General features: G+C 42.2%; 1 protein-coding gene across 5 annotated transcripts in view; it reads left to right on the forward strand.

The window, feature by feature from the left end:
* The window catches only part of ccdc85cb (coiled-coil domain containing 85C, b), a 50,148-nt gene extending 26,776 nt beyond the window's left edge, over positions 1-23,372 (forward strand). The window contains exons 2-7 of one of the 5 annotated variants that reach the window (XM_085383377.1): positions 6,586-6,665; positions 7,840-7,881; positions 12,823-12,927; positions 17,673-17,765; positions 18,199-18,297; positions 20,107-23,372. In XM_085383377.1, the coding sequence (XP_085239503.1) occupies positions 6,586-6,665; positions 7,840-7,881; positions 12,823-12,927; positions 17,673-17,765; positions 18,199-18,297; positions 20,107-20,196 (509 nt within the window). In that variant the 3' untranslated portion in view covers positions 20,197-23,372. The remainder of the gene's footprint in view (positions 1-6,585; positions 6,666-7,839; positions 7,882-12,822; positions 12,928-17,672; positions 17,766-18,198; positions 18,298-20,106) is intronic. The other 4 variants (XM_085383378.1, XM_085383379.1, XM_085383380.1 and 1 more) reach the window with 4 other exon arrangements.
* Positions 23,373-25,326: the final 1,954 nt, after the last annotated feature.

The raw sequence follows: 25,326 nt of genomic DNA on the forward strand, positions 1-25,326 counted from the left end.
AGCCAAAAATGGAAAAAAGCTAATTTCACAATTTTTTTTACATTTTCTTTTTTAATCAACAAATATAGCCACTGGTATCACTCTTAAAAATGCTTTATCAGTCATGCTGCACTCCTCGCCGTTCAAGTGCTACATGGAAAGTTGGAGGCAGCGAGACCCCATCGCAGAAAAGTGAGAGCATCAGTCACGACAGATACACCATTTATTAAGCCAGAAGATGCATTATGAGAAGAGACTGTGGTGAACGGGTGTGTAGCTTGGTATGGGCTAGCATTAATGGTGCCTTCACACCAAACCTGTTTTCGTCATGCTTGATTTCATACAAAGCCTATGTAATCAACTGAGTTGATGCAAATTTGCACCTGGCAACGCAAATGGAGGCTAATCTGTATTCACAGGTTAAAATTTAGCATCTTATTTTGTGCACACTGTTTAAGAGCAGCTGAAGGTGCTTGAAAAGCCACTTTTAATGTGGCATGTTATGCAAGCAATGCATTTCCAACAGTTACAACACCGTGACTGGAGGTGGTGACTGTACTTCACACACCTTATGATGACGCACTCATGTAAGCTCCATCCTCACTGGGTTTAAGGGTAAGTTCAGCAATTAATGGGTTTTTACAAAAGCAATAAAGTGATGGAACAATAATTCAAGGAATTACTTTTGCAGCTACTTAGACAAACATTACATTTAAATGTTTACTGCTGCTCTGACTGCTGGCTGGAGGGAGTGGCGTCTCTCCATGTCTTTGATTCTCTTCTGCCTTTGCTCTTTTCCACCCCCTTTTTCAGCTTTTAAGGTGGACCTCTTTCAGATTCCCACCATGAATACGGCTCGTTCCAAACTGAGATTTTTAAAGTTGCCGGTTAATAAAGCTATTTTAGTATAACGATTTAAGCTTTATGTAACCAGTGGAACTGATTTGACCACTGACTCGGGTGTAAGTGTAGAAAAAAGCAGAAACAGTCCATACTGTTTCACTTTCTTCAACATCTTGAGGTAATTGACCCAACCTATTCCCGCCTTGAACGAACACACACACACACACACACACACACACACACACACACACACACACACACACACACACACACACACACACACGGGTTAAAAAAAAATCCCCTTTCTCGCTCGAACCCTCTCACTCATCCTTTCACCCTCCCACATGAGCTCACACTGTCAGCTTAGACACCCATACAGCCCACATGCATTCCCTGTCTTCAAAATGTTGTGCATAAGCACTCATACATGCTACACAGACACGCACGTCGCTGAGAGAATATACATGTCTCTGCACTAAAACACTGAGATACAGCTGTGAATAGGAGATGAAAGCCAGAGCCGAGCCAGGAATAATAAAAGCAGAGTGATTTCAATGCACTGCAGGCTTTCTAAACAGCCCTGGGATCTGACTTGAAAACATAAGGGGATTCCAAAGCCTGGTCCTTTTTAACCATACTGCTTTACCAAAGCTACTTTGATGTAACAAAGACCTCGGAGGCTGGTTTTTGTAACATTCCCGCCACTATCTGCCCAATGTCGATTGTAAATGTATATGTGTGGTCTAATTTTAAGACTCGTCAATATAATTGTTGAAACCCCCTCTTCTGCCGTGACCTCCGATAACATCAGGCGTACCTTTTTGTTCCACTCGGGGGTTTGAAACATATGCACCGAGGGTGTGACAGAGAAAAAGAACTAATAAAGAGATGGAAAAGCAGGCTACAGATTTAAGGAGGAGAATGATATTATACATACGCTATCCATCACAGTGACACTAATTCTGCCATTTCTTGTGGATGATACATTATCATTATGAGGTGATTCAGTGCAGGCTATATAAATCATCCTGGAAGGTAACAGTACTCAAACAGAAACTAAAGGAACTCTCTGGAGGTTTGGCCAGTTGTAGCGCGGCGGAGCACGGTTTTATGAGAGGGTTCACGTTTGTTTGTATTGTGAAATGCTGCAATGTTCCCACCTTGTCCTGCTAATCAGCAGTGTAACGTACAAAATCTCACACTTACTGAAAAGTCTTAAAACTCAGACTGTATATAAAAGATGCACACACTCTAACATCACCCATTGGTTTGTGGACTTTTGCTATGAAGCCTAAAGTTGGCTGTTGCTAACTTGTTTTTGTTTGTTTTTATTTATTTGTTTCTAAACCAGATGTGCCACAATTGGGCAAAAGGTTTGGCGTAATTGTTAGCTAGCATTAGCTTTATTAGTTAGCTGCTTAGCTTAAGTTAAAATCACTTACTGACTGAAGTGGACAGCCAGCTTCTTAGATGTCTTCTGGTAGCGACCTGTTTAACTGTTGCTCAAAGTGGCCAAACAACTACCAATTTAAGCCTTAATATATCATTTAAATGGCCAGCATTGACTACCATACTGTTGTTGCAAAAGGAGAAAAATGCAACACCTTTTTTCTTAGAGTTTAAAAGTTTTACAAACTTGTATAAAAAGTTTATAAACTTGTTTATTTGTGCTGTAAAGTTGGTCTTTTAAACATAAGGAGTCTATGCTTGAGTGACTTGTATTTGGAGACGCTCTCAAACGGCTATTTGAAGAACTGCAGTTTTTGGCACGAGTGCACTGGCTGCAGGTTTCAGCCTCGGAGGTTCCAACATTTAAATTATTTTAAAGGTCTTTATTTTTTCATGGCGACAGAAGTCCATTCAACACTGAATAGACATTATGCATTAAATTTCATACTATGAAATGTTACAGTGCGTTACAGTTCATACTATAACACAGCGGTCCCCAACCCCCGGGCCTCGGACCGGTGCCGGTCCGTGAGTCGTTTGGTACCGGGCCGCGAGAGTTGAGGCTCAGGTGTGAAATGTATGGTTTTCAGGGTTTTTATCGGTTTTCAGTGTTATTTTGTTATCGTTAACTCGGTTTTCCTGGGTCTTTTCACGTGTGTTATGAATAAATCGTCTTTTTTTTCAATACCGGTACTAGTTTTATTTTGTTGTATTTATCCGTGACACCTTAAAGGCCGGTCCGTGAAAATATTGTCGGACATAAACCGGTCCGTGGCGCAAAAAAGGTTGGGGACCGCTGCTATAACACATACACTGTCTTGTGCAGTATTAAATTCCACACTTGTTTCACTTGTGATTTGGCTCGCAGATATTTTTGTCTGCTAGAGGCGTGCAGCAAAGACAGCAAGATGGGCTGTTATAGACAGATGGGCATAGGCTGCTTGGAGCCTTGTAGCAACCAAACGGGAGCTAGTGGAGCCCAGACCCTTTTAAAACGGGGTCACAACAACTTTTTGTAACTCTATTTTCAGTCAGATTAACGGCCTCATATGTGTTTTTATTGTTGTGACATAATATCAGGTCAGTCTCTTCAAAACTGCCTCTTTTTTCTTTTTTCTTTCAGAGCAGCAAAAGAGCTGTAATGGAGAGAGTCGTTAAAGTAATGGGATGTAGTGAAATGGAGGGAAAAGTGGGAGTGGAGTGGAGGTAAGGAGGGGAGTGGCTGCTGGAAGTGGGTCACAGTGGCACTGACGTGATAAAAAGCGACGCGCTGAAAGGGGGGATGGACTCGTGCCGCCGTCTGCGTCACCTTTTGTCCGGCGCGCACACAGATATATACAGTCTCACATCAGCTCAGTTCAGCGGGTAAACATCAGTAGCACAGATATAAAAATAGCTCACGTAAAGGCCGGATTTTCCTCTCTCTGTCAGGGCCTCCGGCATTCTCATGCTGCATTGTTTACAGCCTAGTTGGAAATATTTCACTGCTTCACAGCATCTTCTACTCGCTTATTCACCTGTTTAAGATTGCATTCAGGCTGTGCATAAATAATAACAGCCTCTCCCATGATCCTGTTTTTGTTGGGCTGTGTGTGCATGAAAGAGCAGATGCACCGAGCTGGGGTTTGAAAGGCGGTTATTTTGGCTCTGCTGTGTGATCTCTGTATGATCTGTAGCGTTTCCTTGTGGACGAGTGATGCAGGGGAGAGGATGTGTTGCTGGAGGGGCTGCGGGGATGAAAGGATGAAGGAGTGGCAGGGGAGCCAGGGAGCAGTTTAATTGCCTGACCCTTCTCCCACCAGGATGACTCCGGAGCCGGGTGTTAAAGAGAGAGGGTGACGGCTGGATTCCACGAGCAGATCCCCACAGCTCTGAGCGTGTGTGTGTGTGTGTGTGTGTGTGTGTGTGTTCTTGTGAATTTTCTCACAGCAGATCTGCACATATTTGAGAAAGACAACTTAATCATGCCGTGCGTGATGCTGAAGGGATGCACTTTGAGATTTAGCCTCCTATAACACATCAAAGGCTTGTGGGGAGTAGAAGGGGAGGGATGGTGCTGTGTTATGTGAAGAAGCTGTTCATGCTCGCGTCTGTGGAACCCATCACTTAGGGCCAATTCTGTTTTTGTTTTGTTTTTCTAGTTAAAATGGAAAACTGCATCAATATTTACCTTCGACTGTACATCTTTACATCTTATTGTTATTTATTTGGTCTTAAGAAGATAAAAAATACGAGTTTGTTCGAACACTGATGGTTTAATCTTAATCCCTGTGAATAATCTCAACATACACAACAGTGGGGGAGAAAAGCAGCAGTTAACATCCATTTTCTGCCCCCCCCTCCCCTTTCAGAGTCTTCTTCGTTTGTTGTTTGCTGACTGAACGCTGAGGAACCTTCATCCTAATCAGCTTGAGATCTGGCTGCAGGTCAGGCAAGCAGATGAATACAGATTAGAGTGTCACAAGGCAGTAAGAGAGGATTACCAGATCTGGCCAGCGTCCCACTGTGGCCTCCTGTAGGTGTCCAGTCACTGGCTAACAAGTGTTGTCTGCACTGGCCCTTCTTAAAAAAAAAGTCATGGGGTTAGACCGATTGGACTTGGCTCTGTCTGCTTTCAAGTTGTGGGAAAAGATTGATGATCCCGTGGGTTTTAAAATAGGATATATTTCCCTTTCTTCATACTTGTTTCACATTATTACACAAAGAAAAATGATGCAAAAGAAGATAAAAGACAACAGTAGTTGAATGAAAGACAACGAGGGCTTTACCACTGCTGTTCTGGTAAAGTGCATTTAATACAGAGCACCAATTCTGACATGAGAACACTTACAGGCTCCAGATTCAGTTCTGAAAATGTTGTTCTGCATCTATAATGTAAGGTAGATTTAGGACACCAGTTAAGCATAAGCTTGACCAAAACTTCATGGATCTGCAGACAGCTGAGTGTGTATGCTGTCTGACGTGTTTATGCAAACAGCAGGAGGTTTCTAAAGTATGTCTGAAACTGATAGCATCTGTGGCTGTGTGCATGTAACTGCAAACCTGCTGAATCCAGGTTGGCGTTCGAGTGGGCTGATTTGTGAACAGTGGTGCCCCCTGCTTGCAAAGTGCTTGTCGACTTGCTTAAATGCGTGTTGGACTTGTGAGGGTCATTTAAGTCGAGGCAAACTAAGACGAGAGTTGCCAAACAGATGCGAGAAGCTTTGTTTCATTTGCGTGTGCGGCACCCTGCAGCTGTGAGTCCTCATGTGCATCTTGTTAAACCTCAACCCATCATTTTCATCAGCAGCTTCCCCGCCGTCGCCGCTCTCAGCCTCTCTGTAATTCCACTTAGAAAACAAAACAAAATAAAGCCGTGCGTGCGGTGTTGTGCTCCCGAGTAGCTACCAGAGCGCGGCTCCTGTGCGTAACTCGGCTTTGATCTCTCTCTGTAAATTACACATGCCTTTTTAGATAACAGGCTCCCTGGCACCTGCAGAGTCAAACTGTACCTCCGCGCTTCACATCCGCTCCCGTCCCTGATTTGAACTCGGTAAAGTTGATTCAAGTCAGCACAGTGCCGCTTTATTGGGATCAACCTTGGTTGTGTAAACCTCTGTGGGATAATTAGGCTGCAGTTAGACTGTCAGATGTGCAGATTACAGACAGTTCTGTGACGAATCTCAAATATGACAGTTGACTCTCTTTCATACAGAGAACAGGAGAAATGTGCACCAAGTTGGGAAAGGAAAAAGCGGTCGAGTATGGGGTCAAAAAATGGGTCAGCGTGAACACTGTGCTTGACCTTTGACATCAGCTGCAAGAACTTATTTTGCAAAGCGACCAATAGGCTTGAATTTGAGGATGGAACCAATACTTGGATCAACTAAAATTACTAAAAAATTAAAATTAGGGATGAAATCTTTACTACTATTACAACAATTTTTTTAGCCGTCTAAAAGCTGATGCCATCTTTCTTTTTATGCCAATGTAAGTCACCAGATAAATACCTGATATAAGCCCATACCAACATTTGCATCCATAGTGCATAAATGTAAAAGGTGGGAGAATTTGTACCTTTTGTCTTTTGTTTGGGTGCCAATTTAATATTTTTAGATCTTTGAGTGTCAGAGCTAGCATATTAGCTAATATTAGCTAATATTATAATGCTCTTTCACAAGGATATGATGTGCATCTCAAACTGCACGGCAACCTTTGGAGCTCTCTGTGGTCCTTCTGCCTCAGTGGCCCTGCCTGCCCGTTTTCCGCTTGAGGTCTTTGAAATGCTAATCACTTCTCCTCTTCTCTTTTTTTTCCTCTTCATCTCTCCTCCAGATTCTTCCACCAACTACATCAGGCAGCTGGAGACGAAAGTGCGGATACTGGAAGACGATAACAATAAGCTCCTCTCACAGGTGAGGCTTGCACAAGGACACACACACACAGGCACATGTGCCATGCCGCAATTAGCCCACTTGAGTTTCCGTCTAAACTTATACCCTCGCTAAACTCCTCTTGTGCGAATTTTTAACTCATCCTCAACGCATGACAGGAAGCTGCGATGACATAAAATCGTTGCCTAATGCTTCTGTGAAGCTACCCCTTGCAACAGGCTCCCTGTTAGTTGGGGAATATGTTTATCCATGTTTAATTCATAGGGAGTCAGTAAGCTTCAGTAGCGTGCACTGATGTTAGCCCCCGAGGCGAACTGTGGGAGCGGAGCAGAGATGAGAGGAGGAAAAAGAAGGGGAAAGAGGCATTAAGTGACAGTGACAGAGTAAAGGATTTATCCCCAAAGCTGACCTTGCTCTGACTTCTCCCAAATTTGGAGGATGGAGGGCTCGGTGAGGGAGGGGGTGTGTGCAAAAACGGGGTGGGGTGTGTGTGGAATGCTGGTGTGGTTCACCAGAAGGTCACATGTCAGTCTGCGGAGGTGTGTTTACCCAGTCGAGCACAAACAGCAGATGACGAAATCGAAGCACACTAATCTGGTCACGTGAGGGGAAATCTGATTCATGAAGTGTTCGACTAATTATTGGCAAAAAAAAAAAAACCAGCTCAGGCTTTAAGTTTATAATTTGGCCTCTTTAATTTTATCGCATCATTTTATGGTGCGAGTCGGTTCGTTTAATGCAAATCAGGTTGCACAGAGACGAGGCTGAATTTCACACTATAATTTGAAGTCTTCTTTCCCACTTATATCCCAGCAGATTCATGTGTAGGCAGAGTGTAGGCTGTTATCACTGACATGAAACCTAAACGATCCTCATAATTATCTCTTACGCGCTACAGTTAGGTGTTACACATTGTCTCGCAGCAGTCAAAGCATAGAATATGAACTCCCGTCTTATAGTTTTTGTTCACGTTGTTTTCTGCAGACGTGATGTTGGGATATGAATGCGTTCAAGTGCAGTGCAAAATGTGAAACTGTTGAGACTGATTTATTTATTTATTTTTAACAAATACATTACCTTAATTTTATGTGTTTAAATCCATCAGCAAAACAGTTGCTTCCATTGCTGTTCACGGCTCCTCACAGAGCGAAACAACATAATAAACCATTCCACCATTATGTTTTTCTCTCCCTAGGCTTATAGCCGCTATAGCTTATCGCAAATACAGACGAGAAAGGTAATCTTCTGTGATGTCTGTGTTTGTTGGCTCTTCTGCTGGCCGGTTGGTTCAGTCTGTTTGGCCCTTTCACTCTTTTTACTCGTTTGGTGGTGGGACTTTTCACATCTTTGAGCTTCTTGCTTTCTCTTCTGTAGAGGGCTGACACTATCAAAGCAGCAGCTGTACAAGGCAAGGTGACTCTTTGCAGTAATGTTTTATGTTGTGCCTTTCAGACAAGGAATCACCTCTGTGGTAATGTTTAAAGGGTAGGAATATGATGATTTGTTCCCTTGATGGGATTAAGTTATTATGACGCAACAGCCTGTAGTGTTTTTTAGCTTAGCGTAAAGGCTAGACGCTAGCTAGACTGCGGCAAAGATCGGGACTGTGACATCATCCACTGGCTTCTGAAGAAACCATTTCCACTTTGGTTAAAAAAACAAATCTAATATGACGAGGGGTGGGTCTGACCGTCAAACCACTTGCTCATCGGCTATGAATTTGTCAATATCAAATCGTTAGCTAATGAGCATACCGCAGATAATCCTCCAGTTTGAAACCTATTAGGACCAGGATTTATGAAATACACTTAATTTTCATGACCAAAAATGAGCGACTGAGCCCATAAACGCAGCTGGAAAGTATTTAAAAAAGTCAACTCAGAAATCCATTTTCATATAAATTACAGGACCTGAAATCATTTTGTTTTTAAGCAAAAACTACAGTGGAACTGAGAGGTCAAACGGACTGCAACTTAAGAAAACACCAGAAATAAGAAAAACGCTACAAAAGCACACAAAACACAACGGAAATATGAAAAAACTGATTTCCAAAAGCACAAGGGAAGTGTTTCTGGGGAGACAATAACCCGACGGACTATTTGCAGGAAACAAAATATGCCAATAATTTTGCCGATAAACACTTAAAAGAAGTGGAGGATCTATTAGTTTTGTGAGAAAAGAAAAGATGAGAGGTAAGTGTGTTAGCTTAACTATTAGCCTAAAAATCCGTCATCAGTATTTTATGAATCATGAGATTAAAACACACTTACTTAGCATGTTTTGGTTCCTGTAACTCAGGGCTGCCCAATCCCAGTCCTCGAGAGCTACTATCCTGCAGCTTTTAGATGCATCCCTACTCCAACACAGCTGAATCAAATGAATGGCTTGTTATCAGGCCTTTGCCAAACACGATGGCATGCTGAAGAGGTAATCAAACCATTTGATTCAGCTGTGTTGGAGTAGGGATGCATCTAAAAGCTGCAGGACGGTAGCTCTCGAGGACCGGGATTGGGCACCCCTGCTGTAACTGGTCCGTCGGGTTATTGTCTCGCCAGAAACACTTTGTGTGCTTTTGCAGCATTTTTCTTATTTCTTAAGTTGCAGTCCGTTTGGCCTCTCAGGGCCACCGTAAAAACACTTTGGATTTACCCACTGTCTGTGGTTCAAAGTGCTAACATAACAGTATTATTAACACTTAGAACTTCTAATTAACATAATATATCTCATGTTTTATACCATTAAAAAAAGTTAAACAACACATAACTTCTGTTGCTTATCAGTGGTCAAATCATGAGAGAGCGTGTTATCAGACTCAAACGAGCTTTGTCCCCATCACTCCCTCTCGTCCTGTAGTGCTAAACTAACCGGTTTCTGGTTGTGACTTCATATCATTGATACACACCTAATATTGATATTGATCTCCAACTTTTCGTAATACAGTAAAGTGCATTGACAAACATCACCACAGAAATGATTCACCTTGTGATTGTGCCGGTTTTCCGAGAACACGGGAAGTTAAATGCACCGCCTTGCAGGGTTGTGGCTTCTGTGTCCAGGGGTTTCCTTTCTGTGCTGCTAGCATGCTGTGCTAATGAATGAACACAGGTGGCCCTTGCTTGTACGTGGCCTTTCTTGGCAAGAAAGCTTTTATCTGTCCTTGGAACTGCTCCGCACAGTGTTTGGTACAAGGTAACTTAAGTGAATGAATGCTACATTGTGCTTTGGTGCATAAATGACACACGCATGTCCTAGCTTGTGTTGACGTCTGGAGGGCTGAATAATTAAAGATCCGGGGGGCAAGCCAGGTAGATTCAGGCATCTGTTATGCATGGCTGAAACCTTTGTGGGAGTGCAACTGAACAATGAAGGACTGTCAATCTGAAGCTGAAAAATATGAATCTGTAATCTCTGGTTGTTGTTACTAAACATGACTTTCCCACAGAGGTGATAACAGGAAAATATTGGGTGAAAATAAGAATTACTGAAGTTTACCATTCAGTTAGATTTCATGATATCCTACCTGATGACGTGTGTGCATATTAGCAGGTTCAATTGTTACAATGGATTATCTTCCCCAGTGGATTGTATTGCCTAACTTCCTGTGTTATGAAACCGGCCCAGCGAAACTTGTGTTCAGCTAGAGGAAACAATGGCCTCTTAGTGCAGGAATGCTGACCCTCCAGACCAGCTTGGCTGAGGTATTTTAACCATACTCAAGGGAGCGTGGAGGGAGTTAACAGCAGGATCCCACAGTGGATATTAACATTAACAAGGGCCTACGCAGCCCAGGTGTAAACACAATTAGAAAAACAGGTGTGTGCACTCAGATGCACACATTCAGACATGCTCAGACACGCGCATCCTCCTCAGGCTTTCTCCCACTAAGCTCTCCCATTTCTTCCAGCTGTTACTTGTCTCTAGTCGAGCTCGCACACGAACTCCGGACGATGTTGAGATAATCTGGTCCGGACGTTGTCGGAAGTTCACTCTTGGTAAATACTGTTTGGTTTAGGTCAGGGTGAGTCAGGCATCTTGTAAACTTTGCATTTGGGAGCTTGCAACCCAAAGCACTTTTATCACCCAATGTCAGAAATTTGCGCCGTCGTTGAGAGAGGCTCAGACCTGTGGAGAAAATATCTTTTGTCAACTCACTACAGTGTGTGAAGCACTCATGCGCTCCTCCTCAATCCACACTGACACTTTGTCATGAAACTGACAAGTGTAAGCACGTAATGATCTGTATATCAGATGATGCTCCGTCCCCTGAGTCACTGCAATAAGCCCCAAACTCTCAAACACTTAATGTTATGGCTGTCAGGCTTTGCATTCATGGCATAATTAGGTAACAATAATGATGGAAGAGCGACGTATTTAAGTTTAAAGACCAGGTCATTGATTTCAGATGCAAAAATACTGAGGCTAAAGCTGCTTGTCCCAGATTAGCATCCATACTGCACCGGCATATGATGTACAGCCCAACTGTCTAACGGTGTAACTGTGATAAGGAAACGCCTCTTATTTCAGTCTAGCACGAGTTACTCTGATTTAACAGTTTCCATCCTGTATTTGATTAAATCACGGCTCTGGAGGAGCATCCCGCTGTCCTTCCTACCCTTTTGTCAAAGTGGCATCACCCCTGCCCCTCATAATTCAAACAGGAAACGATGCAAGACACCCACAGCATCTTCCCGTCAGCACCAAGAACATTGTGATGGATGGATAAGATGCAGGGCCCCTGAATTTTAGCCAGGAAGACTGCAGCGAGCCAACTGTCCTCAGCTGTCTGGCAAACAAATGGCTTTGCTGGTCTCAGCGGTCAAGGTCATGTCGGGGTGGGAAGTAAAGTTGGAGATGTGTGATGGTTAAATTAAAAACTAGACTCAGGGAGAGGTCTGCATCGGTAACATAAAACTCTTTAGCAAGCCTTCTTATTCAGGTGATCAACTATGCGTTTATGTCACCCCTCTTGATTTTGACATTTAAGGTTACCAGACACAAAGCTTATAGAGATGTCAAAAAAGATGCACTATTGAGGGCATGAATATGGAAACTGAAAGGATAGATCAAGAAGCGCCAGGGGGAGGACTGGAAAAGGTTAGAGGAACATTACAAGGATACTGAGTTGGAGGAGAGAAGAGGAGCAGGAATATCAAAGGACGGGGAAGACGAGGGGAATGCTGATTGTGGCTTTGTGCGTGCGAGCGTGCACCTGAGTGCGTCTCTCACACACACACACACACACACACACACACACACACACACACACACACACACACACACACACACATAATACAAAGGCAGACAACACAGCACAATGTCCGGGCATTCATAGACACACACCCACAGCTCAACGGGTTATTTATAGCTGAGCGCTCCCAGGCATCACGTGTGTTCATGCACCGCGCCACGCACAGAGGGAACACTAGTGCGCGACACGAGAAATGTCACAAGAAACAGTGGTGTTTGCCGTGTCCCTGCCTGCAGAGCGAAGCTGGGCTGGTAACTGCCCCCCAGGAACCAGTGGTCTTTGGCTGCTAATGAGGACAAATTTTAGGCATGTTGCCCCTATGTAGTGAACCTCAATGAAGGCAAAACGGGATACTTCCGCACACGAGCAATGGCGTGAGAGTGATGAGGAAAAGTGCCTTGTATGGTGAGGGAGACACAGCCAAAGACTTTAATAAACCCCCTTGGATGGAAATACCAACGGGCAAAACCTGGGTAGTAACAAAGATGCTGGTAGTTGTGCGTCTAGTGACACAGATGCAAGAAGAGAAAATTGGTGTAAAATTGCTTCACAGGCAGTGTTTTCTCTGTTTATGTGCACAAAACTGGGCTAATCTCTATCAAATGTTGGTGATGGTACTTGCGAGTACCTCAGGATTTTGAGTATTTGAGTAAAAAGTGGCCGTTTTTATGTTAAAATATCTCTCATAGAGGCAAATACATTGATTTTTGTCAACATTGTCAGAATGAATATTAAAGTCAAATTAGTGCCAAAGTGAACAAACTGACAGGATTCCCTGTGTGTTTGCACTCTGTCTTGGATTATTAACTTTGATTTATTAGCATGCAGTGAAGCCACTCTTTGGGTAATTTTAGGTAAAACTCACATTGAAGTCTTATTTTTCTTTTTTTTTTTTCCTTTGGTGTTTGTTTTGTGACCGTTTGTGTCCAGCAGTGTAACCCAGGTGACCTTCGTGCCCTGAGGAAGGGAATGACTCTGTACCACTCAGAGTCCCAGCTGTCCTCACTGCCCCAGCGCCAGGAAGCCATGCACATGGTCAGTAATGAGAAGACTGACACACACGCACACATACGCAAACACACAAATTTGGAGAAGGCTAACCACCTATACTAAGATTCACACTGACACGCTTAGATGAATACCCGCTCACACTAACCGCTAAGACAATAGTCACAGCAATCAGTCAGCGCTATGACACTGCTTATACAGATGTGGTTACATAAAGAGACAGGGCTTAATTGCACACAGACATGCACATGCTTAATTGTAGGGAGCGCTATGCCAGTGCCTCCACGGCAAAGTCAAGTCAGCTCTAATTCACTTTACTTCTCACACTCCAATTAAACCTCCACAGGCAACCTCGCTCTCGCTTACACGTGACAGGAAGAAGAAAAAAGAGAGAGGGAGAAGAAAAGGAATGAAAGGAAATGGGGCATAAGGGGGATGATCCAGACAGAGTCTTAGACAGAAGAGAAACTAAGGCAGAGACCAGGATAGAAATTTAGCATAGTCAGCACTCTTCCTCATATCCTGTCCCTGCTTTTTCTTCCTCCCTGGAGCTTGTTTGAACCAAATTCCACTATGAAAATAATAATCCTCTCCACTCCACCTCCACCCTTAACCCTGCCAATGTCTTCAGGAGGAGAGGATTGGCAATTAAGGAAGGTCAGAGTCGGGCTGTGCCGCTCCTCAGAAGACTAAATCTTCCTTGTGTTAAAAAAAAAAAATATTTTTTTTTGTTTTAATCACAGGGTCATTTTGCAGCACAGAGGTAAATTGTGAATTGTAGGTTCCCCATATTTACAGTGTAGTTTTATATGAAATAAGGTCAAACTTTTGATGTGCTATGAATAAGACATTTAACAGGCATGTGTTGTGAAAAAATATGCTGGATATAAAAATGTTGGATATATTTGATTAAATCATCATGTAACTATATTTTTGCTTTAGCATCATGAATTTGGTATTAAAATAGATTTTTATGTATTGTTAAATTAGAATTATTAGCAGCAGCGCCTTTTATTCATTGTTTCATTTATTCATCATTTCATTGTGTATTTAGTGGTGCGTCTTAAAAATTCAGTCCACACCAATTTTGGTGACTGTTAAATTATGTATGGGTGACGTACGCCGAACAAACGCAAGCGATGATTAAATGTACATAATATATCAGAAAAGAACATATTTATATTTATGTTACATCCATAAGAATTGGGATGTAATATAAATCGAAAAAATGTATAGATATTAATAAGTATGTGTGACAATATTTCAAAGTTCTTTCTTAACTGTCACTCTGTTAAGGAGGAGATAGTTTATGTATGTACACATCCTATGATCGTTATAGTAACATTTTCCTGAAAACTAGCTGCTACGCTTTGCTAATGTTTAGATTTAGATTATTATTTTATGCTTTATATTTATATTTAAATATTTCTAAGATTATATATGTTGCTCTTTAGATTGAACAACTTAACTCGAAATTTCGAGTTACTTTTCTCAAAATTTCGAGTTAATAACTCTAAATTTCAAGTTAGCTCTGCCAATCAGTGATCTACGTAGAATTCGCACTCAAAACCAGATCGTAACAAATTGGTGCTTTTGAGAGTACGTTTGGTGATAGTAACGCCATGTGATTCAGCTATTAACACAAAGATTTCATCATTTGTGAAGCCACGCTGAAAATTATCAGTAATTTGTGCATTCATGACTGGCTGTAATACTAGTAGTTTAGCTGTAGCATTTGTAGCTGAGGGCTTCAGCTTCCGGTTAACAAGGAAATGACATAATTCACGTACAGTAGATTACTGATTGGCAGCGCTAACTCGAAGTTTCGAGTTACTTTTCTCAAAATATTGAGTTATTAACTCGAAATTTCGAGTTAAGTCGTTCAATCTAAAGAGCAACATATATAATCTTAGAAATATTTAAATATAAATATAAAGCATAAAATAATAATCTAAATCTAAACATTAGCAAAGCGTAGCAGCTAGTATATGCTTATATAAATATAAAAAGCTGTGAAACTCTTATTCAGAGAGAGAAGAGAGGAAGTAAAGAGAGTGGCAAGCTAATAGCTGCTAGTTGTCAGTTAGCCTAGCTTAGCTTAGCTTAGCTTAGTGATAAAGCGGTGAGAAATGGCTCGTCTGGAGCTATTTGACAGTAAAATAATCCACCACCATGACTGTAATATGTTCTTGTGGGTTTATAAATTGTACAATAAAGGCAGATTTTTTTTATTTTATTTATTTATTTTTAGCTTTTTCTGCACTCCACACTGTATATAAATGCCACTTGTTTTGCACATATTCAACTCTGTATATTTTATATATTTTATTATTATTATTATTATTTTATTTTATTTTTTTACTATTTAATTTGTAAAAATGTGTATACACACACACACACACACACACACACACACACACACACACACACACGTAGGAAAATATTTAGTATACACATCCAGAAATGCACACACTATTATATATTGTACATATATTTATTAGTTTCAGGTTGGCCATTCTTGTATTTTGCTCGTTTGTGTTGTTGTGTTTGCACATCTCTGTTGCTTGTGGGGCTCGCACACAAGAATTTCACTCGCATGTGCTGTGCCAGTGTGCCTGCACATGTGATGTGACAATAAAAAGTGATTTGATTTGATTTGATTTGATTTGATAATGGCCTTGTTTGTGACAAGCCCACAGAACAGCACTAACGTTGAGCTCTGTAGTTTGCCCAGTTCATGTTGAGGAGCAGGGAAAGAAGGCATAAAATCGAAGATGAGATGTGGGACTTCAGAATGACTTCAGTGAAGTGGACTCTTAGTTGTGTGTGTCCCTCCCAATCGATCAGCTCATCCTCTATATTCACTTCTTTGTCTTACTCAAAGTTTCAGGTCAGTGAGCGTACATGAGATTGTCGAATAGAAGACGCTCAACAGTCTGTGCTCATTTTCGTATGTTTAAACTTCAAACCATTGCTCCTGACAGTGTTTGTCCCCCTGCCTGCCTCCTGCTGCAATGACCCAAATCAGCCCTGTTAATGCAGGAGATGCTTACAGTTACGAGCAGTAAACACTGCCCCGAGCTATCTGTGTCCAAATCCTTTTCTTGACTGCACTGCTCTTGGCAAATGCTTGCAGTGAATGTTTACATATTTCAAATATTAAATATCACAAAAGGCTTAACGATGAATTATACATTCATACTTTCAGTCAGACCAAAGTCCACTTCACTGTATGGAAGCTGTTACCTTTTGTTGGTATAAAGACACAGTCTTAACTCACTGGAAAATTGAAGCGCTTGTAAAGTATGGATGGGTCTTTGTGATGCACACACAGATAATTGGATATCATAAATGGCATAAATTTTAAAAACAACTCCATTTGTCTTTTGTATTACGTGTTTTTACACACAAAGTTTTGCAAGCGTGATTTTTAGGTCAAACATGAGCGAGCAGCTGTTGCAACGAGCGAACTCAACTGTGTCTGTGGAATACTAAACAAAATGTTTCCCTCGGATGTCTGGATGAATTTGCTGTGTTGTTTAGCTGCTCTTTGATCAGACAGTTGCAGATTTAAAGAGAAACCTTGGAATCCACACAGGCAAAAACAAAACGGTGGGTAAATTTAATATACTAAATATGTGCAAAAAAGGGGGCTTGGACTGGCATCTGCACTGGATTACATCAAGTATCAAACCAGTCCAAGCTTTTCTGGTACTGTATGTAATTAAGTGGATGTCATAAATGGTTGTTTTGATGTAGTTACTAAACTAAGACACTGCGTCAGTTCAAGTGCTGGCAAAATGTGCAAATGTACACTCACATTCACTTTCATCCTATTTTTCTCATGTCAGAGCTTGTAAATATAATGCTCAACCTGTCTGAGGATAACATCAAATTATGCTTAAAAACATGGAAACGTGCCGTTAAGCTCTTTTGCCACTTTGACCTTTTCTTGTCCAATGGTTGAAAGAATACTTTTCTTATTGGTTTGTATGGCCAAAAGCCTCTAGATGTAAATCAGTGCTTTGTGCGGTTTATGTGATGTGAATAAACTGCTGGGCAGTTTCCACAAATCGGTCCTCTTGGGTGCAGTGGGATTATTATTTTATCTCCGTGCTATCAGGTTACGTGGGATCATTCTGGCACCCAAATGGGGCCAGCGGGCATGGAGGGAGCTGACAGGCGCATCACTAGCGAGCAGAGAATTTAACCCAGGCTAACAGAGCCAGGGATCTGTGTCTAATGCAAGACCCCGATGCCAGGTTACGGTGAATGGGACCCATTGTGTATCCCAGTGATCTCTGTGTCCCTCAGACAGAGACCCACTGTCTGGAACTACCCGGGAGGGGGGTGGTGATGAGTCAAGCAAACTCCCCCTCAGTCTCTTTCCTGGCTGGCTGCTCCCATCACACCAGGTTAAATCACTCTGTGCAGGTAGCAGACCAGAGGAGGGAGTGGAATACAAAAGAAACAGGGAAGAAAAACACCAGTGGAGGATTGGTGATTTGAGCTGGTATGAAGGGGGTGACATTTTCAGTGTGACAGTACAGGAATACTCTCTTTTTAAATCCGAACAGGTGCCCCCTGATGGGACGAGTGGGGCCTCTTTTTTGGTATCTTGACTCAAATGAAGAGCTCTTTGCAGATGTCCTGGCTGGTGCAGGTTTGCACCTGCCTCTTAACCTCTGTCACAGTTCTCCCGCTCCCTAACATCTTCATCATTGTTATGTTATTGTTTCTTTCTCTCACTCTCTGTTTTTCTCTCCCCTTAGGGGACTGGACGCCTACCAACTAGCGAGTCCTCTCCAGCTACAGGCTATTTGTCCTGCGTCCAAAAGCCTGAGGCTGTGGTCCATGCCATGAAGGTAATATTAGTCAGGGAAATCAATCACAGGGTGTAATTGTTGGTAAACAGTGTTACAGCTTTTGTATCATTGATGCAGCTGTGATGCTATCATAGTGCTGTTCCTGGAGAATTTGCAGGATGATGCCTGAAGGCTATTATGGTATAGCTGCGACCAGCGTGACAGTTCAAATGTGGGAAAAACACATTTGTTGCTAATGTAATGTTACTTTCTTTTAAATGGTTAAAAGGGGGTAGCATTATATTAGCAGATAAAGTAGTACCAGACCATGCCTAGAAGTACTTAACCATGTTCAAGTGGGTCAGGCTGGTAGCGCTATGGAAAAAAACAAGAACACATTGGCAGTTAGGCTGGAAGATAACAGCGTTGCCTAGTGTAGTTCTGTAAATACAGAAGGAAAATAAGACATGTCCAACCCTGTGTCTGCCATCAGGTGCTGGAGGTCCACGAGAACTTGGATAAGCAGGTTCCTGAGGACTATGAGGATGATCTCAGCGAGAAAGAGAAGGCCATTGTGCGAGAGATGTGCAATGTAAGTGCACCTCCTGCTCCCACAGATGTACTCGCATCCCGGTCTTTATTCTAATTGTCTGTGTGTTGTCATGATTATTGGAGAGCCTGAAAGTGGGGGGCTAGGTGGGTGTCTGAGCTCTCACACAGGTCTGTTGCCATCACTGCAGAACCACTTAGCTAATCACACCACAGGTTTGTCACTGATGTAGTGCCAATAATATAAAGTGCACTATATGCAGACCATTAGTGTAACAATGGAAAAATGAGGAATTTGATAGTTGTAAATTCAGTCTGTTCATTAGCTTTTTAAATTCATTCTACTGGATTAAAATCAGGTCAGTTTTGAGCCTTTTTGGCTAATGAGGAACTCGTTTGGGCTCATTTGGTTTGGAATGACACAGCAGCTCTCCCTCTTTCTTTCTTTCTTTCTTTCTATCCATCCCTCTGTCTCTCTTTTTGTGCCCCCCTTTTCCACTCCAAAGCTGAAAGCCCAAAGTATAGAGGCTCATAGTTGAGCTGTCAGAGCAATTAAACTGGTGCGGCAGGAAAAAGAGCACCACCCCCTCCTCCCTCCCAATAGCACTCCTCCACCTCACCCTTCTATTCTTCCACCTCTCATTTTCCCCTCATCTTTCTCTGTCTGTGCTGAAAAGGCCTTTCCCAGGATAAAAAGGTCTGCTGATTAGAGCGAGTACGAGAGTGGGGTTATCTGGGCCCTGCAGAGGTATGTGACAGGCCAGGAATGGGGAAGCACTACAATAGTACCTCTGTAACATCACCGGGGTCCCGCGGGGGCCCCTCTCACTCTCATAGAGAGATTTCAGCACCGGAGAGACGACACGGACTGAGATAGAGTCCCGTTCTTGTCTTTATGCTTTGATAGAATTGGAAAATGGGTGCAGTGCTTCATTGAAATGTTCAAACATATACAGTGTATAAGATAACAGTTGGGATAACTCCAAAGAGCTTAAAAGTCAATATTCGATGTGTCCACCTTTATTCCTTAATAACTCTCTTAAGCAGCATTTCTTAAAGTGGTGTTTGGGAATAGTTCTCCAGGCTTCCTGAAGGCCATTCATGGCTGCTTTTTGATCCCACGCTGTTTCAGTAATGTTGAAGAGGAAGGCCTGTCCATGACTGATACGGCTCCATTGTGTGCTTTTTTTTCCATCCGTGTACGCTTTTACTGCACTGGGAGTGTGTTTGGGATCGTTGTCATGCTGAAAAATGAAGCTGTTGCCAGTCAGACATTTTCCAGATGGTGCTACACGGTGGGTTAAAACCTCACTGTGCTTTTCTCCCTTTAAAATTCCATAAATCTCCAACACCACTGGCTGAAACGCTGCCCAAAACCATGACAGGGCCTCCACCGTGTTGTACACATGGCTGTTGTCCCTCTCTCCTGACCTCGGCCATACATACACACCCTGCCTTTCTTAAGAATGGGCCACCCCTTCTACTGAAGCCATTTCTGATCAGGTTTCAGTGAACAGTAGACGTATCAACTGAAGAATGAGTCCAAAGAAACACTTTGAAAGACCTTCAGAAAGGCTGCAGGACTGTTGCTCAAGACCACTTAAAAAAATTATGAGAAAATCCGGCTTCTTGAAAGCAAAATATAAAGAAGCTCGAGACTTCTGCACTGCACTGAAGCTCTACTGTAGTGTGAGTGTGTGTAGTCCTCCCAGCTCAAAGCCAAACTGTGGGCATTTGAAGTTTTCCCTCTTGAAGAAGAAAGTCTTTTCTTTCCAGCCTCTGTGTCTGCCCGTCTTTCTCTCGCTGTTCCTCTTCCTCGCTCAGCTCCTCTTCTCTCCTCTTCTGTTCGCAGGTGGTGTGGAGAAAACTGGGTGATGCAGCAGGATCAAAGCTGTCCGTCAGACAGCACCTCTCTGGTAACCAGTTCAAAGGCCCGCTGTAGCATATCAGCCCTAGAGAGAGACGGAGAGATATCAGGATCCACACTCACCTGAAACGCCACCTTCCCACCTGCACCTACACGGACCCGTCACGCCACCGTGCTCCCACCTGCCGACAGCACCCGGCATTCCTCCGGCGAACGCTCTCTTTTTAGACTGGCTACAGAATGGACCTGTTAGTCTCGTTGTTGCCTGTATACGTTTTTGGATCTCTGCGCTGACATGTTGACAGCCGGCAGCTAGTGTCACCAACCCGCCACTTTTCTGCATCGGTTTGGAGGCTTTCTCTTTTCTCTCTGTAAACAAACACCCGCTTTCGCTCCTTTAGAGCTTAGCTGAGCTGTAATAAGCTAGGGATGAGACGTGGTTTCGAGCACAGGTGACGGGGGTGGGGGGGCAGAAGTTGGCAACAGTGAGGCGATTAATACTAGTTTCTATGGAGAGAGACACCCCCATCCCCTCCCGAGCTCCTGTCACATGTATGACCCCGCCTCCCCACTTCCTCCAGCGGTCAATGAGTATAACTAGCATTAGCATTCTATAATGTTAGCCAAGTGAAACCCACTGTGACCTAGCGCCTTTTTGCTCGTAAGACAAGTCTATGGATAATAAAGTCTAGAGATCGCTGTTAACTCGTGTATATTATGTATAAAACCATAGCATTACGTCATTGTTTCTGTTGATTTGACTTTATTTTGTATTCTAGCGTGGCCATGTGATCAACAATTGAGTTTTAAAAAGCACACACATACACACCTACATATACAAACACACACAGACCTCAAACAGGGTTTGCTTTTGGTAATACTCTTTTTTTTGTTATTGTCATTGTTATCATTATCATTCTTTTCCAGATGAATTGCTCTTACTCCTTCTCTCTGTAATGTTCGTTCAAATGTATCCGGGCCATTCTGAATCTGCCGTCTCGCTCTGTTTATTAAGGAACAGATAAATTTTCTTACTTTTGTGAAACGGGCTAAAAATTGTATGCTGTGTGCATGCTTGACAATCATTCTCTCAGGTTGGGAGGGCTACAGCTTTACCTTTGCCCATCTGTGACCGTGCGCGCATGTGTGTGAGTGTGTTTAAGAGTGTGAGTCTGTGTGGGAGGAGACTGAATGGTTGGAGCTGTAGCATCTGCCTGTGAATCCTCTTTTTTTGGGCCATTGAACCCTGGTTACAGCCCGATTGAAGGCTGATGAAGACATTTTCTGAATCCATCCAAAATAAAATGTAATTCAATAACTAAAATATCCTGAACCTCCCCACTCAGTTTGATCTGCTCTGAAACTTTTTTTTATACAGTGGTTTGAAAAGTGCATGTTTGTCACAGTTGCAGGTTTCAGATCATCAAACTAATTTAAATATTAGATAAAGAAAACACAAGTAAACACAAAATGCAGTTTCTAAATTAAGGTGTTTATTATTAATGGGGAAAAAATCCAAACCTGCATGGGCCTGTGTGCAAAAAGTGATAACTGGTAACCTAATAACTGGTTGGGCCAGCAAAAACCGCAATAAAGCAGCAACAACTGCAATCAAGCATTCACAATAACTGGCAATGAGTCTTTGACAGCGCTGTGGAGGAATGTTGGCCCTCTCATCTTTGCCGAATTGTTGTAATTCAGTCACATTGGAGGGTTTTCGAGCATGAGCCGCCTTTTTAGGGTCCTGCCACAGCATCTCAATCGGATTCTGGTCAGGACTCATTTTACTTTGCTTAAGCCATTCAGAGGTGGTATTGCTGGCGTGTTTTGGGTCACTGTCCTACTGCAGAACCCAAGTGCGCTTCAGCTTGAGGTCACAAACAGATGGCCGGACAGTTGTAGGATGGTTTGGTAGACGACAGAATTCATGGCTCCATTTACAACAGCCAGTCTTCCTCCTGAGGCGGATTAGCAGCTCCAGCCCATCACACTACCGCTGTGACCCTTTCCAGACTGAAAGCTGTCAGTGTCTTTGTTTCTCAGGTGTTTCTTCGAGTCGTAGCATGATGTCTTGCTTTTTGAGATCTTTTAGCCTGCTCCACTTTGTCAGACAGGTTCTATTTAAGTGATTTCTCGATTCAACAGGTCTGCCAATAATCAGGCCCGAGTGTGTTTAGTGAAATTGAACTGTGTGGGGGGGTTTTTGGGGGGGGGGGGTTTTTTTGTTTGTTTGTTTTTTTTTTAACTGAACTGTGGTTAATCACAGTTAATTCCTGATTTAACAACAGGGGCAATTACTTTTTCACACAGGAACTGGTAGGTTTGGATAACTTTTCTCCCCTAATCAGTGAAATCACCATTTTAAAAACAGTGTTTTATACTTACTCGGGCTGTTTTTGCCTAATATTAAAATGTATTTGATGATCCAAAACATGTAAGTGTAACAAATATGCAAAACACTGGGAAATCAGGAAGGGGGCAAAGACTTTTTCACACCACTGTATCTCTGACGATAAGGGTAGGGAAAGAAAAGTCACATAGATGGATATTAGACCGTTTCTCGCATCATGGATTCAGCAGGTGTGTTTATGCAGTGCGTGTTTTATTGAAGTTATTTTTTCTTTTTTAGAATATGAGATAAGTCTTCCCCTTGATGTCTCCGTACCATAAAACACTAACATTTAAAACAAAAAACTTTTCTTGATGTCAGAATGAACAAATACTGTTTGTCGGTGTATTTATTGCCAGGTGTAACATAGTGAGATAGAGATGGGAGCGCAGTTGGTAACTGAACGGTCACGTTTTAAACTCATCAGACGGATTTCGTGTTATTAAAGTTGTCTGATGAGTTTGCCGAGTGACTCGACAGCTCAGGCTCTCCCATCTCTAGTGTTATTTGTTCCAAATTAGAACATTTCTGAGGCTACCCGTTTGTCCACCTTGGTACTCTCAATTAAAGGGTTAAAATATATAGATATATATAATAATAATAATAATCAAAGTATGATTTTTTTTTTTAAAGTGTCCTTTTTCTAGGAACCGATTTGAAGCCATTATACAATTTTGAATACTTTATATATGGCAAATGATTTGAGACGTGCCACACTGTTTTCTTTATTGTGTTTTAATTTGGACCCAGCTGTATATTTGAAGAAAAAAAAAAAAAAAAAGCATCTGTAGTGTTTTTTTTCCTGCCTATATGCTAAAGCCACAATACAGAAACCTAGAATCTACAGTGTAAATGTCTATTCCTTTAGTAACTAGCATGACTGGAACCTCTTTTCGTGGTTTCACCAATAAAGGAGAATATTTCGCTGGTGAGACCGAAAACATGAAATAGTCCACTTTTAGAAACATTTGGAAGAAAATAAACAAGTTGCTTAATGATGTTGTGAACGGCTGTCTTTATTTAAGCATGCGCTACATTTTTTTTTTCACTAGCTGGGGTAGGCTGCCCTCTGGTGGCGGAACAGTGGAAATGAAAATGTAAAACCAAAAACTGGAATGCGCACCACTGGCCAATTTATTAGGTACCCCTGTTCCCTTCAAATCTGCCTTCATTCTTGGCGTAGATGTTGAAAACAAAACAGTGATTTTGGTCCACGTTGGCAGGATAGGATGACACAGTTTCTGCACATTTATGGTGAAAAATGGACATGTAAGTAAGTAAAGTTTATTTATATAGCACCTTTCACAGACATATGTCACAAAGTGCTTTACAAGGTAAAAACATAATACAGTCATAAAATACATCATAAAAACCCTGGTCTGCAACAATACTCACACAGGCTTTTAAATGTGGCATTTAAATGATGCTCATAGCGTATAGGTTGTGCTGGATCAGGTGACCCATGATGCACTGAGTGTTTCTTCTTCAGTCACCTTTCTCAATAAATCTCTTTCTCTCTTCCACAGCATGTCTTTATCCTGTCTTCCTTCTCTCTCCCCAACCAATCACAGCAGATGGCCCCGCCCCTCCCTGAGCCTTCTGCTGGAGGTTTCTTCCTGTTAAAAGGGAGTTTTTCCTTCCCACTGTCTTACTTGCTCATAGTGTGTCATGTGATTGTTGGGTTTTTCTCTGTATGTATTATGATGGGGTCTACCTTACAATATAAAGCGCCTTGAGACTGTTGTTGTGATTTGGCGCTGTATAATATAATTGTATGTTCAGAGATGCTCTTCTGCATACCTTGGTTGTAATGACTGGTTATTTGAGTCAGTGTAGCCTTCCTATCATCTCAAAGCATTCTCCTCTGACCTCTGGCATCAACTACGTATTTTTGCCAAGAGATCTGCTGCTCACTTTCTTTCCCATTTAACTTCACCAGGTCATCATGACTACGTCTATCTGCCTAAATGCTCTGGGTTGCTGCTATGCGATTGATTAGATATTTGCGTCAATAAGCAGTTGAATGGGTGGACTGAAGAAGTGGGGGAGTATCATTTTCACTGCTAAAACCGATTAGTGGAAAAGGTATCTGCTCATCTGTCTGTATCCTGGCCTCTGTTCATAAACATTTGACTGGTGGAGATAAAGAGGAACATGAGCTGGTGTGTAAAGGGTGGGAGAAATCTAAGAAGCAACACCTTCTCTCTTCACACAGACCCCATTTTCAGCTATGAAGAGCAGGTGACGAGAACTTTTCTTACACCTAAACCAAAGCACAGAGTAGTCTAAGGCAGTTTTATACAGAAGTGCTCAAAAAAACTGAAATCTACACTTGCAAACTGTCCAGTGTTAGTTGTGGTTGATCTGTGTGTGTTTCCTGCAGTGCAAGGAAATAAAAGGTGCTTAAAAGTAAGCTGGTGGTGCAGCGGTTAGCACTGTGGCCTCACACCCAGGTTTTGCTTGTTCTTCCTGTGTCTCTTTTCTCAGAGTACTTAGATTCACTCAAAAGATGCTATTTTTTATTTTTATAGTTGTTTTTATGTGTGGCTGTAGGAAAGTTGTCACTGTTTACTGATGACCTGCCCAGGCTGTAACCTTCCGCTCTTCCAAAAAGCAGTTTTTCATCCTTTTAACTATTAGTGTTCTGCGTGTGTGTTCCCACTGCAGGAACAGCCACTCAGAGGTACCTAACCCAGAGGAAGTACTTCGCTCTGCTTTCTTTGATGAACTTTTGACTCTTTTAAACTTACGGCCATAAAAAGTACCATTTAAAAAAAATAGAACCAAAGCAAAACCCAGATAAAGAACAGCTGAAG

This window comes from Rhamphochromis longiceps, linkage group LG15 (assembly GCF_057381845.1).
Source record: "Rhamphochromis longiceps isolate RC_006_pf linkage group LG15, R_longiceps_female_GT1.1, whole genome shotgun sequence".
NCBI classification, from domain to species: Eukaryota; Metazoa; Chordata; class Actinopteri; order Cichliformes; family Cichlidae; genus Rhamphochromis; species Rhamphochromis longiceps.